Raw genomic sequence first — 14,254 nt, forward strand, 5'->3', positions numbered from 1 at the left:
AGATGGACCAGCACCTGACCCAGAGTCTATGTACTTCCCCAAATGTTCTTTGTATTTTTCATGTCTAACAGGATAAAAAAACAAGTCATGTAATGTGGAAAGCAGGAGGATGGATAATTATATTTGTAATATATATATATAACATATATAATATGTTATTTATATAATAAAATATAACAACATATTTATACTTCAGAGGGCTCAGTGGCCCAATCAGTTTTCTAAACACAGTTTAAACCTGGTCTTAAACCAAAGAACTTTATAATATCTGTCTGTTTCCTGCGGAGGCATAAAGAGGGCAGGGGGCTTCTTTCTGAAAGGTTTCTGGAAATATGACTTATTCTAGTTTGGGTACGAGAAACAGTGCAGAAGTGGACTGATGTGTCTCTGCAAGAACACATTGAATTGTGCTGTTGAACACCGCAGCTCTTTGCCCACAATTAGTATTTCCCCCGTTCCTATTTAGTAGCTGTTCCTCATAGCAGTTTTTTGCTGCTCCGACTTGTCCCACATTATTGATGTCCCTGTTTACCAGTGTGTAGGCCCTGTCGAGCGCTGACGGTGACACGCACCAGAAGGCGAGGGGTCACATCCCCTGGCAAGTCACACCGAGGAGATTAAAGTGGCACTTATTGCTGCTGCCTGTGTTTGAAGCCCCCCCACCAGCCACTTAGTTAACACTCCAGTGCCTGCTGTCATCACCGTAGGTGTCCGCTAATCCATTGTGTGTAATTTATTCATTTATTTATTTAAAGAGCCTCCCCCCTCCTGCAGGCTCTCTTCAAAGTGCTGCTGGGTAGTTGTGGAACATGCTGGATTCTCCTTTTAAACACATCCTTGGAATGTTTCTAATCCCTGCTGGAGAAAGTGGGTTGGTGGGTGGTGGGGTATGGGGGGGGAGATGCCGTGCAAGTTTTGAGGGTAACAAAGAACCTGAGTCCCCTCTATTTGTGGGGAGCCTCTTGTGTGAAGATCAACTCCACCCCAGGCAGGGCAGGACTGTTTGAAAAGGAGGAGATCTGGAACCTGTCCCTCTTTCCTTCCATTCCTCCTGTCAGTCTTCCTCTCCTTTAACCACCTGCCCTGGACCCGTGTTCCCCTTGCTTTGCTGGGTCTGCTTTCTCTCCGTCCTACAGCCAGCAGTACGTGGCTTAGGGTGAAGGAGCAATGTCCAATGTCTGTGTCTGCTGTCACACAGCTCGCAAGGCTTTCGTTGACCTGTCAGCAGCTTAAAAACGCCTCGGCAGTCCTGTGTAACCTGGTGCACCTTCGCCCAGCATCCTACCTGCTGCTTGAATCCCATCAGTGCTCAGCAACAGCCCCCCCCCCCCCCCAAACCCAAACCCAAACCACCTCTTTAGATTGGTTTTGAAAACTTTGCTACGACAGCTAGATTAGACTAATGCTTTGTTTTCCGCGCCCCTGTCGATTTGTTGAACCTTGGTTGGGCCTGCAGGCAGGTGCCGGGCGGAGATGGGGGGGCAGGGCACTAATGCAGCTCAGCCGCCTACAGTCATGCGCGAGGAGTGCCGCCGGCCGCTGGGGTCTCGCTTGGTGGGCGCCAGGGAGCTGTGGGGGGCAGGGGAAGAAGCTTCGGGAAGCGAGAAGGGTAATGTTTAGCCTTGCGAACGCCGGGCTGTCTGTGAATAAGAAAATAATACTGATTAAGATGTTGATGAGGTCTGTTGGCTGAGACAACTCAAATCACTCGGCCGCTTGTAAGGTGCGAAACCTGCTCTTGACTGCTGCTTTTGTAATAGCTGTGGAGACACTTGTCTCTGCTCCTAATAATAGCACAGCTATGATGAAGGATGAGAACTGCTGGCCCACAGCTGCCCTCTTGCTCCGGGAGATATAATAATAACATGGGTCAGCGCAGATCCCTCCCTTACTTGGGTTACTAGTGTGTGCCTATTATGTCCACCTGTTTCCCTCTCCAGCACTAACTGGCCTCTTAATGAGATGCCCTCTGCTTCCTCTCTTTTGGTTCAGTTTACCAGGCTACAGTCTGCACGTTGTATGGAATTATAGACTGCAAAGCTGAGTTTTCTGTATTGGAGATCTCCGTGTCAAAATGAGACATTTAACTGAAGCATAATTGGAGGAAGATAAGTCGTCAGCAGTATCAGATGATCATATTTAGACGATGCTGATCTTTGATACGGAGAAATTTTTGGAATGTGAAATATTGTAAAGTTGTGTTGTTTTGCAGCATTCAAGGTTGTCTCAGCCACCTTGGTGCTGGACAATAGTGATGAACGTTAACAGGAAAAACAAATAGAGCCATCAGCAGAAGATGATGATATGAACTGTTTGTTGAGTGATCGCCCAGCGTCCGCAGGACTTGGTACATCAGTAAAAAATCTATCAACTGCACTGTTGCAGTGCCACTGGATTGTATTGTGCTTATTTGGTTTGTGAATGACTTCCTGTTGCTTTTCCCCATAAATCCTCTTTAAATTCTTTGCAGCCTGTTTATGACGAGTTTCATGCAGCTACAGCTGGGTTGGCAAAGGCTGCAGTATTAGGCTGCAGCAGTCAAAGCTCTGGCTTAATTGGCTGTTAGTTTAGCTTGAGTTTAAATAATATAAATAATACTAATAGTATATTTAAATGTGCATGTCACTGTGCTAAAATCTTGTGAGCTAAGTGCTCCAAAGATGCAATGAGAATGTGTGTCTGTGTCCTCAGCAATGGTACAGCAGCTCCACAAAGGCCTTGTGCATCTGGCTCACCGACAGACTTGACCAGCAGCTTCACGTGTTCCAGCTCAAGACACTGATCAGGATAGTTAAGGTAACACCAAAGCAGATGACTTCGCTCAGATGCCAGTGCTGTTAGTCGACATTATTCATTGCTGAAAGCCTGTACAAGTGTGTGGTGTGAGGGAGATTATTTTATTGTGTTAATAATAGCACGATCCTAGAAAGCCCAGAACGATGGTGTGGCTTACCTGACAACGGTGTCTCATCGTAACCAAACTGCAATGCTGTGAAAAACTGCAAGTGTGTCGGCAGCCTTTATCCTCTCATTCAAGGCAAATAGTTTTACGTGTTCGGTCTGCGCCCCGCAGTTTTCTGGAATCTTGTCATCTCTGCAATGAATACATGAAATACAGTGAGAAGGGGGAGAGACGTTTGCGCTCAGAGATCAGCACCAGCATTGTGGCCAGGTTCCGTCTCAACGTCCCTGCCGTTGCGTCCCGTGGCTGAGTTGCATGGCAGCGATCCTGTGTTTATTCCAAGAAAATAGCAAAATTAAGATAATTTCTCTCCTTTGCAGAAGACCTACCGGGATTTCAGACTTCAGGGGGTGCTAGAGGGGGCTCTCAACAACAAGAGCTACGAGACCGTACACAACCGGCTAACAATGGAGGAGGCAGCGGCATCCGTGACTGCAGACAAGAGTCTCCAGGGCATCTCTATGAAAGACAGCGATGAAGAGGACAGTTAGTGCCCACCAAGTTCCTGGGTTGGCAATGATGATGATGATGATGATGAGGAAACCATCATGGAAATGTTTATGGGGACAGTTCACATCCAACATTTGTCACAAATGTGTCTCACCATACAGATGTCATTGTGCTTGAGTCCAAATGCAAAAAAAAAAAAAGGTGTGCATAGGTTGTGTTTTGCCTTTTTACGTCATGTCTATACGAACAAAAGAACAGAAGCCAACATGTCACATGTTCATGTTACAGTTCCTGATGTAAAACCTGTGAAACCTGTAAGCCATGGAACTGGGTTCAGGAATTTGCACACTACTGACTCTGGGAGCTAGAAGGTACCTGGTGATTTGACCAGGTTTCTACTGCTTTTGTGTATGAGGAGAGATGCTGGAACTCACCCTGTGGTTCCCTGTGCAAACAATGACAGTCTTTGGTTCCTCGACACCAAAACGCTCTTTTTTCCAGTTGATGTCGTAATACTGGTTTTCTTCATACGCTTCCAGTTCATGATTGGTGGCAAAAGTACACATGATTTTTCTCTGTATCCACTTCTTGAGTTTGTGTAAATCAGGTATAAGCAGTTATTGAAGAGTCCTCTGTGAAATGCCAGAATACAGCCATGAAATTGTGACATTCAAGCGAAAATGTTTATAGTGTCAATTGTGCACCTGTATTTGTTCAGGTGTGCTCTAAATGTTTAAATAAAAGTGTTTTAATGCAATAGGTATGTCCTGATCTTTTTCTTTTCCTTCACATGCAAATGTTCATTTTTGGGAATGAACAGTGTAATAATGCTGTACAAAATATTAGTTTTACATTGTTGCTTTCTTTTTGATTACCTTTGACAATTTTAGTGATCAGGGCATTGAAGTCCACAAAACAACAAATAAAAAATGTTTGAGAACATACACCACCAATTCATATCATACCAATATGTGTCATTGCGCTGTTGAGGCTGTGCTGACCTCTTATTGTCCTCCTAGCACTGAGCTGTCAATACTGCTTTTTCATTTGCATGCTTTTGATATATTTAATTATTTGAAATATGTGATGTATCACTTGATTGTGCACAATCTCTTTTCCATAAACACATGGCATTTCAGCATATATACAATTTTCTGTTTTGGACCAGATAACCCATACAGTATAAAAGGTAGTCCATATAAGTGCTGCATTTCTTTACATATTATTATTGTTCAAGTTAAAAGTTCTCAGGGTTAGATTATGGAAGTCATTATGCTTTAATTTCACTGCTTTTCTTAAAGCTTATGCCAAAAAAAATTTAATTAGTTAAATTTGCAATTATTATTAGAGATGAATTCTTTGGAGAAAAATATTAACCCGCATGAATTTCCTCCTTTTATCTCCATTGCTGAGAAGTAAGCCTTTCAGATGAAATACAGGTAGGAATTCTACAACACGGTTTAAATTGTGAACTGCAACAATTTTATTTTTTCTTTAGCTGTCATTCTACGTAAACCTCGCAAACCATTTTGGCCATGTCTAAGATTTTTAACCAAAACATTGAAAATGATCATTCTTATTTTCCAAATATCTTTTACTTAATTTTGTACCATATAGCTGAACATTTAGCACTTGTTGAGTAGGGAAAAAACAAACCATGTAGTTATAATTACAAACAAAGATTTAGAAATAAAGAAAATGTTGAACAACTTTCCATTAGTGTTTTGGCATTTAAAGATGAGTCTTTTAATAACTGGCCACTTGGTATTGCTGGTATTTCTCAGCTAACCACTGCGCATCCAGCGGACACGTGGAGCTGGAGCAGGACTCGGTGTGGATGGACAGGAGCATCGTTGCTTCTCTCCCGCACGTAAGACTGTTCGGTGACTTTGTGACCCTGCCAAGCGACACACAAAGCAAGCTTGGCAAACTAATGACTATTTCCGCATGACTTGAGAATGGGCGAAGGGGAGGCTCCGAGTGGCCCATCTAGTGTCCGAGAAGGTAAACGCTGTCCTTGCCTGCAGTGTACTCTGCTCTACTGTACTCTACTGTACTTTTTTTCTAACTCAAACATTTTGAGCTGAACTGTCAGTGTGTCCAAATGGGAATCTCATAGCCTACTCCAGCATGCATGTTATTATAAGGTCTTTGTTTATTTAAAAAAGAGGCCCTTGAAATATGTGAGGACGCAAATGAGCATAGAAGTGACACCCACAGACCTTCTGTCAGTTGCGCAGGCAAACCCAAACCATCCTTCAGCATGAAAAGTACCCTCTTTGTACCGTGTCCTGTCAGCCAGCTCACTGTGCTCTCTCACACACACACACACACACACACACACACACACACACACACACACACACACACACACACACACACACACACACACACACACACACACACCAGGAATTGTAGCATACTGAGTAAGGGCTCCAGTAAATACCTGGGCTGAAATACTCATTTCTAAGAGCTTGTAAAATGATTAAAACGCATGGTCAGAAGTGACACAAGAACCCGCACTTAAAAACAAAAACTGTCTTTATATAAAATCCTTATACTGTGGGGGGGGGGGAGGAAATAAAATGTGAATTTTATTTATTCTAATGAAACCCGTTCGACATGAAATAACTTTCAGGGAAATGACACACTTATTTTACTGTAAGAAAGTATTCTCTGTCTTTGAATTCCAAATGGTTCTCAATTTTTGCTGCCCGAGAGGTTTTTTTTTTTTTCTTTTTTTTTTTAAACGAGAGATGTAATATGTAAATTCGGGCTTAGTGCGTTTTAATACTTCAGTTCGTCCAGCTTCTGCGCGAGTTTCCACCTCCAGGGCCACGCGGACAGCGAAAAATACAGCATATTCATAACCGAATGTTAAGGGTTACTTCTGTATTATTAATATAATGACAATGTGTGTTCGCGTGTATGACACAAAGAGCCGAACGTTATAAATGAAAGGAACACAGTTTTTTTTCCTTGTGAAAAATGTAACACTGTAAAAACGAGAAAATCGCATCACCGCCGTTCGTTTAGCTTTACTGACTGCTTAAAATAATCTTAGTGATATTAGTGTATAATCCATAGAGTAAATACCTAAGGTCAAACACACACTCAGTAAAATAAATTGTATAAAAATGAAATGATCGCCAATAAGATCACAAAAAATATTTAATGCCCAGCCGAGGGAGGTACATGATGGACTCATGAACATTCCCGAACAATTTCGAAGAAAACTAATATTTTAGCATCCTAATATTTAGTACTTCTTGTCTGCACGTTCACAGCACTTCGTCTGAAAGATACAGCTGAAGTCATAAAAAATCTGGGCCACAAATTAGACAAATGCCATAAATCAAAAAGACGCACTTTACTATCGATACCAAAAATAGGAAACTATGAATCCAACAAGTGTTCATTTTCATTATAAAAAGTCGAGTTAGGAACGATAATATCAGTCATATAATAATAATAATAATAATAATAATAATAATAATAATAATTTTAGCTAGTTATATCTCATGCATGATTATCATAGCATGATTCTTTTGTTACTCTGCACCTCTGAAATATCTTCATATTCCTTTCTCACAGACACACTGGTTCACATTGTAATAGATCATTAAAATACTCGCAGTTCTTTAAATTGACCATTAAAACGACGTGGATAAAATGACTTAGAAGACGCGCTGTTTCAAACTGGATGCTCATAAACTTGTTTCTTTCCTCTCTCCAGCATTTTCCCCTCCCAGTGAACCAGAGCTCAGCGCTGCGCGTCGCGCTGCTGTCGCTCTTGTTTCATCTCCGCTCGCGGAACCGCGTTCGAGCGCTTTACCGCATCTTGTACTGCGCTAGCAAAATACTGTAGTAGTATAATACCCCCAGTCTAAGAAAACCGGAGGAATTGTAACTCGTGTCCCTTCTGGGCGAGAGGGAAGCATGAACTATTTTTGATAAAAAATGTTCTCATACACAGTACTATTTATTACACCCATAAATAAAAGCTAAGTTTAGAGTAAGAAATAGAAATGGAATTAACCCTAATAATAAGTAGTTCTTCACAGACCAATCCAATGTGACGTGCTTTTTTTTTTCTTGTTATATGTAAATCTCCTTAACGGTCAGCTAATTCATTAAGTAAATATGTGCATCTTTGAATTTCTTTTATATTCTATATAACATAATAATATACTACTACCAGTTAAAAAAAAAATTGTTCAAACTAATTTAAATATGAACTATTTCCGTTTGTATTACTCGTGCAAGAAGTGACTAAGACACGTGGAAAAAAAGTACAGTAAATGATGTGAAAAGACACTAAATCGAAATGTGTCAAATGTCGAGGAGACTCGGTCCAAACCCGCGGGGCTCGCGCCAGCCCTTGCGAGTCATAATGATGTCATTCGAACCCGCGAGGGGACGTCGGGATTCGCCGCACGCTGAGCGGCAGCGCGAGGCGCCTTGCCAATAAGAAGCATCTCACTCATGCAGCCGGTGAGTTTTTTTTTTTCTTTTTTTTTGCGGGGGGGGTTCGTCGTAACAGCGGCGCAGAAGAATAGTTAAAAAAAAGAAGTTTGTGTTGACTGAAAGTTACGTGAATTGAGCAATTATCTACTTCCCCCTCTCTCGTGCACAAGGACACGATTGGAGAGGTGACACAGCACGTGCGCTGAGCGGTGCGGGGTTGGACTTAAAGTGCTGATTGTCCGGAGTGAACCCAACCCAACCCAACCCAGCCCATCCCGTCCCATCCATCCCATCCCATCCCAACACGAGACGAGACAAGGTAACGCAGCGCAACGCGACGCTACGCGAGGGAGCGCGGGGCAGCGCGAGCTGTGGGGGCTCGGCGGGGACGCGCGGCTCTCGCAGAAGATGCGCTCTCCAGTCGCTCGCTGAGAAGAACCAAAGCAAAGCAAAAGGAAGGAGCCGGAGCGAGGGCGCGCGCAGTCACGCCATGGAGACGCAGGGCAGACAGTACCACCACCCCGCAGGAATATTCACCTCTCCCTCGGTCACCGGACACTTGAGCCGCGGGGAAGATGTGATCGCCCTGAGCAAGCCGCTGGCTTTCTCCATCGAGCGGATTATGGCCAGGACGCCGGAGCCCAGGTCCGTGTCCATGACCACGTCCACGTCCACGTCCACGTCTTCTCCAGACGCGTTCGAGGCTCCCCTCAACAAAGTAGTGGAGCCAAAGCAGCAGCAGCAGGTGATCCAGCTGAGCTCGTCCCCGCTCCACTGCATGATCCCTTTCGTACCTCTCGCCTACGAACCTGGGAACAAGCTGAACGCCGGTGGGTCGGACCCGAGCCACTTCGATGCTTCCTCCTATAATAACCCGAACGACTTGCTGAACGTGGGCTTGAGTTACAAAAGCGACCTCCCAGATCATCATGCGCCGCTTCCGAACCCTTCGGTAGCGCAGTACAAACTTTTTCGGCCGCGGGTCATAAACCAGTCGCCTTTCCACGCGATGGGGGCCGTGTGCTACCTGAACTGCGCCGAAGCAGGGTCGTGCGGACCTCCGGCCGGCATCCTGAACCTGCACCCCATGGCCTCCTACATCCTCAACTCGCCGATCCACGGGCGCCACAAAGCCTTCCTCGCGGAGAAGAGCAAACTAGGCCCGTGCGTGGAAAGGTACCCCCCCGGCGGCGTGGCTTACAAGGACCTGTCCCAGAGTGAGCTGCAGCACCTGGTCAAGGAGAAGCTGTTCAAGAGCTCCTCCAAACTGGGCTGCGGCTCCGCGTCGCCCGGCGCCAAGCCCAAGGTGTTCACCTGCGAGGTCTGCGGAAAGGTACGGGGTCGCGCGGGGTGATGGGTGGGGGGCGGCGGCGGCGACGGCGGCGGCGGCGACGGCGGCTCCTCTTCCTTCCTTCCCCCCATTCTTGTGCACGAGCTCAGAGTGTGACGCTGTGCTCCAATCCACAGGTGTTCAATGCCCACTACAACCTCACGCGACACATGCCCGTGCACACCGGCGCGCGACCCTTCGTCTGCAAAGTGTGCGGCAAAGGATTCCGCCAGGCGAGCACGCTGTGTCGGCACAAAATCATACACACCCAGGTAATAACGACGTTCCTGAGCACATGATGATTTTCAGTGCTGAATCATAAATGTTCCGTGTCGCCGCGGCTCCACAAAGCGAATTACCTTGTTAGAAAAACTGCTTTACGACGATTTACCCGCCGTGCTCACGATTTTCATCACAGACACTGTTGGAGTGGGATTCGAACTGGAAACCTTTACATTGTAAGGTGGCAACCCTAAACACTACGCCACCTACTGAGCCAGGTGTCAAACTTTACTCTTAAAAAAAAAAAAAATCACTATTCGTCATTATTGGGTTAAAACACCGATTATGAAATACATGTAACTCGTGACTGGTTTTTCGAAAGCGCGTGCAGCCAGTTTCAAAGCGAGTGTTTGTTGTGCAGGAAAAACCACACAAATGCAACCAGTGTGGGAAAGCGTTCAACAGGAGCTCCACGCTGAACACGCACACGCGGATCCACGCGGGATACAAACCCTTCGTGTGTGAATTCTGTGGCAAAGGATTTCACCAGAAAGGTAAAAAAACGGACACAGGTTCCATGTCCGGTAATATTCTACTTGAATGCATAATAATATTAATAATAAAAATAATAATAATAATAATAATAATAATAATAATAATAATAATGGGCGGCATGGTGGCACAGCTAGTAGTGCTGCTGTCTCACAGCGCCTGGGTGGTGCGAGAGGATGTGGGTTCGATCCCTGGTCAGTCTGTGTGGGGTTTGCATGTTCTCCCCGTGTCTGCTCCGGTTTTCTCTGGGTGCTCTGGTTTCCTCCCACAGTCCAAAGAGATGCTGTTCAGGTTCACTCATAGTGTGTGTGTGTGTGTGTGTGTGTGTTCCACCGATGGATGGATGAGTGACCCATTGTGAGTAGTGTCTCTAGCAGTGTAAATGACCTTGGTGAATAAGGTGTGTGGGCTGGTAACACTACACAGAGTTCATTGGAAGCTGCTTTGGAGAAGTGTCTGCTAAATATGTAAAATATAATAATGAGGTAGGTCTATGTCAGAATAGTGTAACTTCCATGGTTTACTTCTACTCTCAGTTTATCGCTGTTAGTACAAAAATGAAGTTTGGTGTTCAATTCATATATTGCGGGAAGGTGAGGGGACACAAGGAAAGGTGGAGAAGGATTAATTGAGCTATGAATTAATTAATCTGTTCAATAGATCAGTGACACAAGAGTTGCTTTGCCCCCTCTATACACCCCTTGAACCGCAGGCCACATTCTCGTGGGGCGGTTACTCTTAACCCTTCGCTTCCAAAATGCTGGTTTTTGCAGCGACCCGCACGACAAATAAATTCTTCTCCCTCCACAAGTACAGAATGTCGCTTTGCTCAAGTGTTTCACTGTCCCGGAGCCAGAAAGTTATCAGTCACTCAGTCATTCGCGTTTGCAGTAAATTCTGGAAGAGTCGGTGGGTCACCGTCACAGTGCAATAATAGTGCAGTACTGTACTGCGTTACCGCGCTGCCCAGGCTGTGAAACACTGTGAGCACGTGCCCTGGCGCCACTTGGCACTTCACCACTATCATATATGTATTTGCACCTTCCGGGGACACATTGTCTCCTTACATATTGTTGTGACGCAGTTTTCTTCTGCTGTGAAGAAAATACATTCACGAATCAGCTTGCTTAGATGTTAGAAATGTGTACATATATATATACTGTGTGGCGCGACGTACTTCTGTTCACCACAGTTACTACTGAATGTGTCGCGTGGCCACACTAAAAGTTTGGCCCGCGCGCGCGTCCTCGCGCTCATCCCTCTAGGTAACTACAAGAACCACAAGCTGACGCACAGCGGGGAGAAGCAGTTCAAGTGCAGCGTGTGCAGCAAGGCCTTCCACCAGGTGTACAACCTCACCTTCCACATGCACACGCACAACGACAAGAAGCCCTTCACGTGCCCCACGTGCGGAAAGGGCTTCTGCCGGAACTTCGACCTGAAGAAGCACGTGAGGAAACTGCACGACGTGCCCGCGCCGTGCCACGCGAAGAAGGAAGCCCACGAGGGCCCGTGAGATCGTTCCCCTCGTTATCGCTGTCGCGCGCTAACGCCCCCCCCCCTCCCCCGCCCCGCGGCGCCCATCCACCCTCCCGCGCGCCCATGCATGCGACCACTGACTTGTTTGTGCGACGTGATACCGTGGACTCTACCCGTAGTTACAACAACAACAACAAAAATCTACAGACTTTCCACGCAAAAATCAGTTTCACCATTGTCGTTTTTCATTTCTTTTTCTTATCTCAGGATAACGGATTTTAAACTTTTTATATTTAATTTAGATTGCAATCTTATAATTTAAAAAAGAAAGATTAAACTATGAATATACAGAGACAGTTTATCGATGGTTGTGGAGTGATTGCTGAGTTCCTTTCTTTATTATTTATATGGTTATCATAAGTTGTCAGAATTCACTACTTGGCCCGTCGACGTTTTGTCAGGTAACGTGACGTTATGCGTCTTCAGCTCGAATCCCAGTTATTGCAGTGTTGTGCGCAGCACAGAATCACGTTCATGGGAGAAAAGACAGATCATTCATAAAAAGATGTTAAATACTGGGAATAATTTATTATTATTAATAATAACAAAAACAATAATAATAATAAACATTGGTTATTTTGTGTCTTATTCATCTTTCTCCTTGCTGATTAGAATAAGACAATTATCTTATGGTCTGGTTTCTATCAGATACATGCATTGGTATATTTTATTAATATACGCTTTACCATAACAAAAATCAGAAGAACAGATGTCTTCTAAAATAAAATCATTCTGCTCTGCACCGCTTCTATCGCTTATTGTTAAAGGACGCTTCTTTAAACCAAGATACAGGTGGAAACTGCGCTCAGAACGGAAGAAAATGAAATGATTGGTTTTAATTTTTTCCCGACGATTTTTTGAGATCAAATATTTCTTTAAAAAAAATGCAGCCGAGACAGTTTTAATCATTGAATTATTTTATCTAAACACAATTCAGAAATGAGCTACGCTAAAAGTAAAACAAAAAGTTAACGTTTAAAGTTAAAAATGCTGTTCTATAGGTTTTAATAAGTAATATATGCTTACCCATTTTGGGTTATTTTACACAACGATACTTTTGATTTAAAACATATTTTGAAAAAGCATTTTAATTCTGTGCGACAACAGTGTATGATTAATTTTGGGACATCAGTATTAGCTTTATGTGTGGATTTAGTGTGAGCCGTTGAATTTTTTTTCTTGTTTTCATTTTTATTTCTTTGTGACAAAGGTACATATTGAAAAAAACAAGGAAAAGCTCATTTTGGTAGCTTGTTTAAAAACAGGATGAAAGATAATATAGTAGAGATGTGAGTATCTCCCTCTTGTGGACTAATGCGGGAATTTCATCAAGGTAGAACCCGTGTCTACAGTCCCGCAGTACAGTGACACAAGAGGGCAAACGTGCGCGTTTCATTGAACTAGACAAAGAGCGCTATCATTTATCATTATTACTGCATTAATTCGTCTTAAACACTCCAGGAACAAGATTGTGTTTGTAGTTCAAATCTTTTACTTGAATGAATTTAAAATTAGGGTAACAGACGTCACAATGAGCTAAACTCTGCAACTGAGACTTGGTTTGGATGATGATGTCATATTTATAAGCGCACGTGAGCAGCATGCAACACACTGACCTGGACTTGCTCATCGCGGACCTGTTCCTCGAAGGGGGCCTTGTTGTCTTACCCTGACACCTTCTTACACTTACTAAAATGGAAAACAATCTCCAGGTATGTATGCAAATTATTCTGAGTGAACGAGATAAGATCCATGTAAATAAGAGAACAATTATGGAGATACGATTAAACTGAATAAATTGGTTTTGTTACTTTAGTTTAGTTAAATTATAATGCTTTTGCAGTATTGCATACAGGACTCCCATATGATCATATGAAGTGTTACTATCTTAATTATATTATCAGATTGTATATATTTGTTTTTCTTTATGCATGTCTTTTATGTGATGTAGAAAAGCATTTTGCATGTGTATGGGGAAAATATGTCTTTTTTTTTTCTTTTTTTTTCCAGCAAACGTGTGCACTGACGCCAGAGGGAGGTAAAACCGCAGTGGGCAGCGCCAGCGAGCCCTGTAGCGGAGTGGGACGTGGGTTCCCGGCCCGTGAGAAAAGAGGGTGTGGAATTCCCACGGCACGCGCGGCGGCACGGACTGCATGGTCTTGATGAGGTTATTTTCTCTCGCTAAAAAAACCTCGGGAATCTTATTGGCGGGGCGGGGGCGGAGACACTGGGTGATGAAGGTAATGTTGTTTTATTCAATTGCCAAGTTGTTGCTCAAATTTAAATTTTAACTGGATGTAAAAACGCGTTGACAGCGGTTCATTTTCATTCTTATCAGACTGGGGGTTTCAATCAATGGCACTGCTAATAGTTAATATGCTTGAGTTGAGCAAGGTAACTTATCAGCTAACTTACTTTATCAAGTAAAACATAGCCAGCTACAGTACATAGATGGATCATTGTAAGTAGCTCAGCAATGTCAGTCCTTGGACAAAGGAATAACCTACATAAGGTTTAATGATGATATTTTATGAACAATAAAGCGTTGTCCCTAAAATGTATTTCGTTTCCATACAACTGTAATTACCTGCATAGAAATTCGCCATAATACGGCCCATATGCTTACATTTCCGTGTGTTATGGATGTATTTCTGTGAGCAAGTTTTTTTTTTAGAATATCAAAATGCACGGGGCAAAAATATAGACAATATTTTCCTAATATAAGACATTCC

General features: G+C 43.7%; 2 protein-coding genes across 3 annotated transcripts in view; both read left to right on the forward strand.

Moving 5' to 3' along the window:
- LOC108931435 (calcium-dependent secretion activator 2-like) overlaps positions 1 to 4,160 on the forward strand; it is an 86,807-nt gene extending 82,647 nt beyond the window's left edge. For both annotated transcript variants that reach the window (XM_029246819.1, XM_029246815.1), the window contains 2 exons: positions 2,692 to 2,796; positions 3,283 to 4,160. In XM_029246819.1, the coding sequence (XP_029102652.1) occupies positions 2,692 to 2,796; positions 3,283 to 3,453 (276 nt within the window). In that variant the 3' untranslated portion in view covers positions 3,454 to 4,160. The remainder of the gene's footprint in view (positions 1 to 2,691; positions 2,797 to 3,282) is intronic.
- Positions 4,161 to 7,843: 3,683 nt separating this feature from the next.
- LOC108931501 (fez family zinc finger protein 1-like) lies at positions 7,844 to 11,567 on the forward strand. The gene is made up of 5 exons (XM_018747270.2): positions 7,844 to 7,906; positions 8,050 to 9,212; positions 9,347 to 9,481; positions 9,853 to 9,985; positions 11,249 to 11,567. The coding sequence occupies exons 2-5, from the start codon at positions 8,370 to 8,372 to the stop codon at positions 11,497 to 11,499; spliced, it is 1,362 nt and encodes a 453-aa protein (XP_018602786.2). The 5' UTR covers positions 7,844 to 7,906; positions 8,050 to 8,369; the 3' UTR covers positions 11,500 to 11,567.
- Positions 11,568 to 14,254: the final 2,687 nt, after the last annotated feature.

The sequence above is a fragment of the Scleropages formosus genome, chromosome 2 (assembly GCF_900964775.1).
Source record: "Scleropages formosus chromosome 2, fSclFor1.1, whole genome shotgun sequence".
Taxonomy (NCBI): domain Eukaryota; kingdom Metazoa; phylum Chordata; class Actinopteri; order Osteoglossiformes; family Osteoglossidae; genus Scleropages; species Scleropages formosus.

Excerpts from the sequence above, each read along its gene's own strand:
- LOC108931501 (XM_018747270.2), top strand. The coding sequence starts at position 8,370 with ATGGAGACGCAGGGCAGACAGTACCACCACCCCGCAGGAATATTCACC. Across the intron at positions 9,213-9,346 it reads CCTGCGAGGTCTGCGGAAAG|GTGTTCAATGCCCACTACAA; the intron begins GTACGGGGTCGC and ends TCCAATCCACAG. Across the intron at positions 9,482-9,852 it reads ACAAAATCATACACACCCAG|GAAAAACCACACAAATGCAA; the intron begins GTAATAACGACG and ends TTTGTTGTGCAG.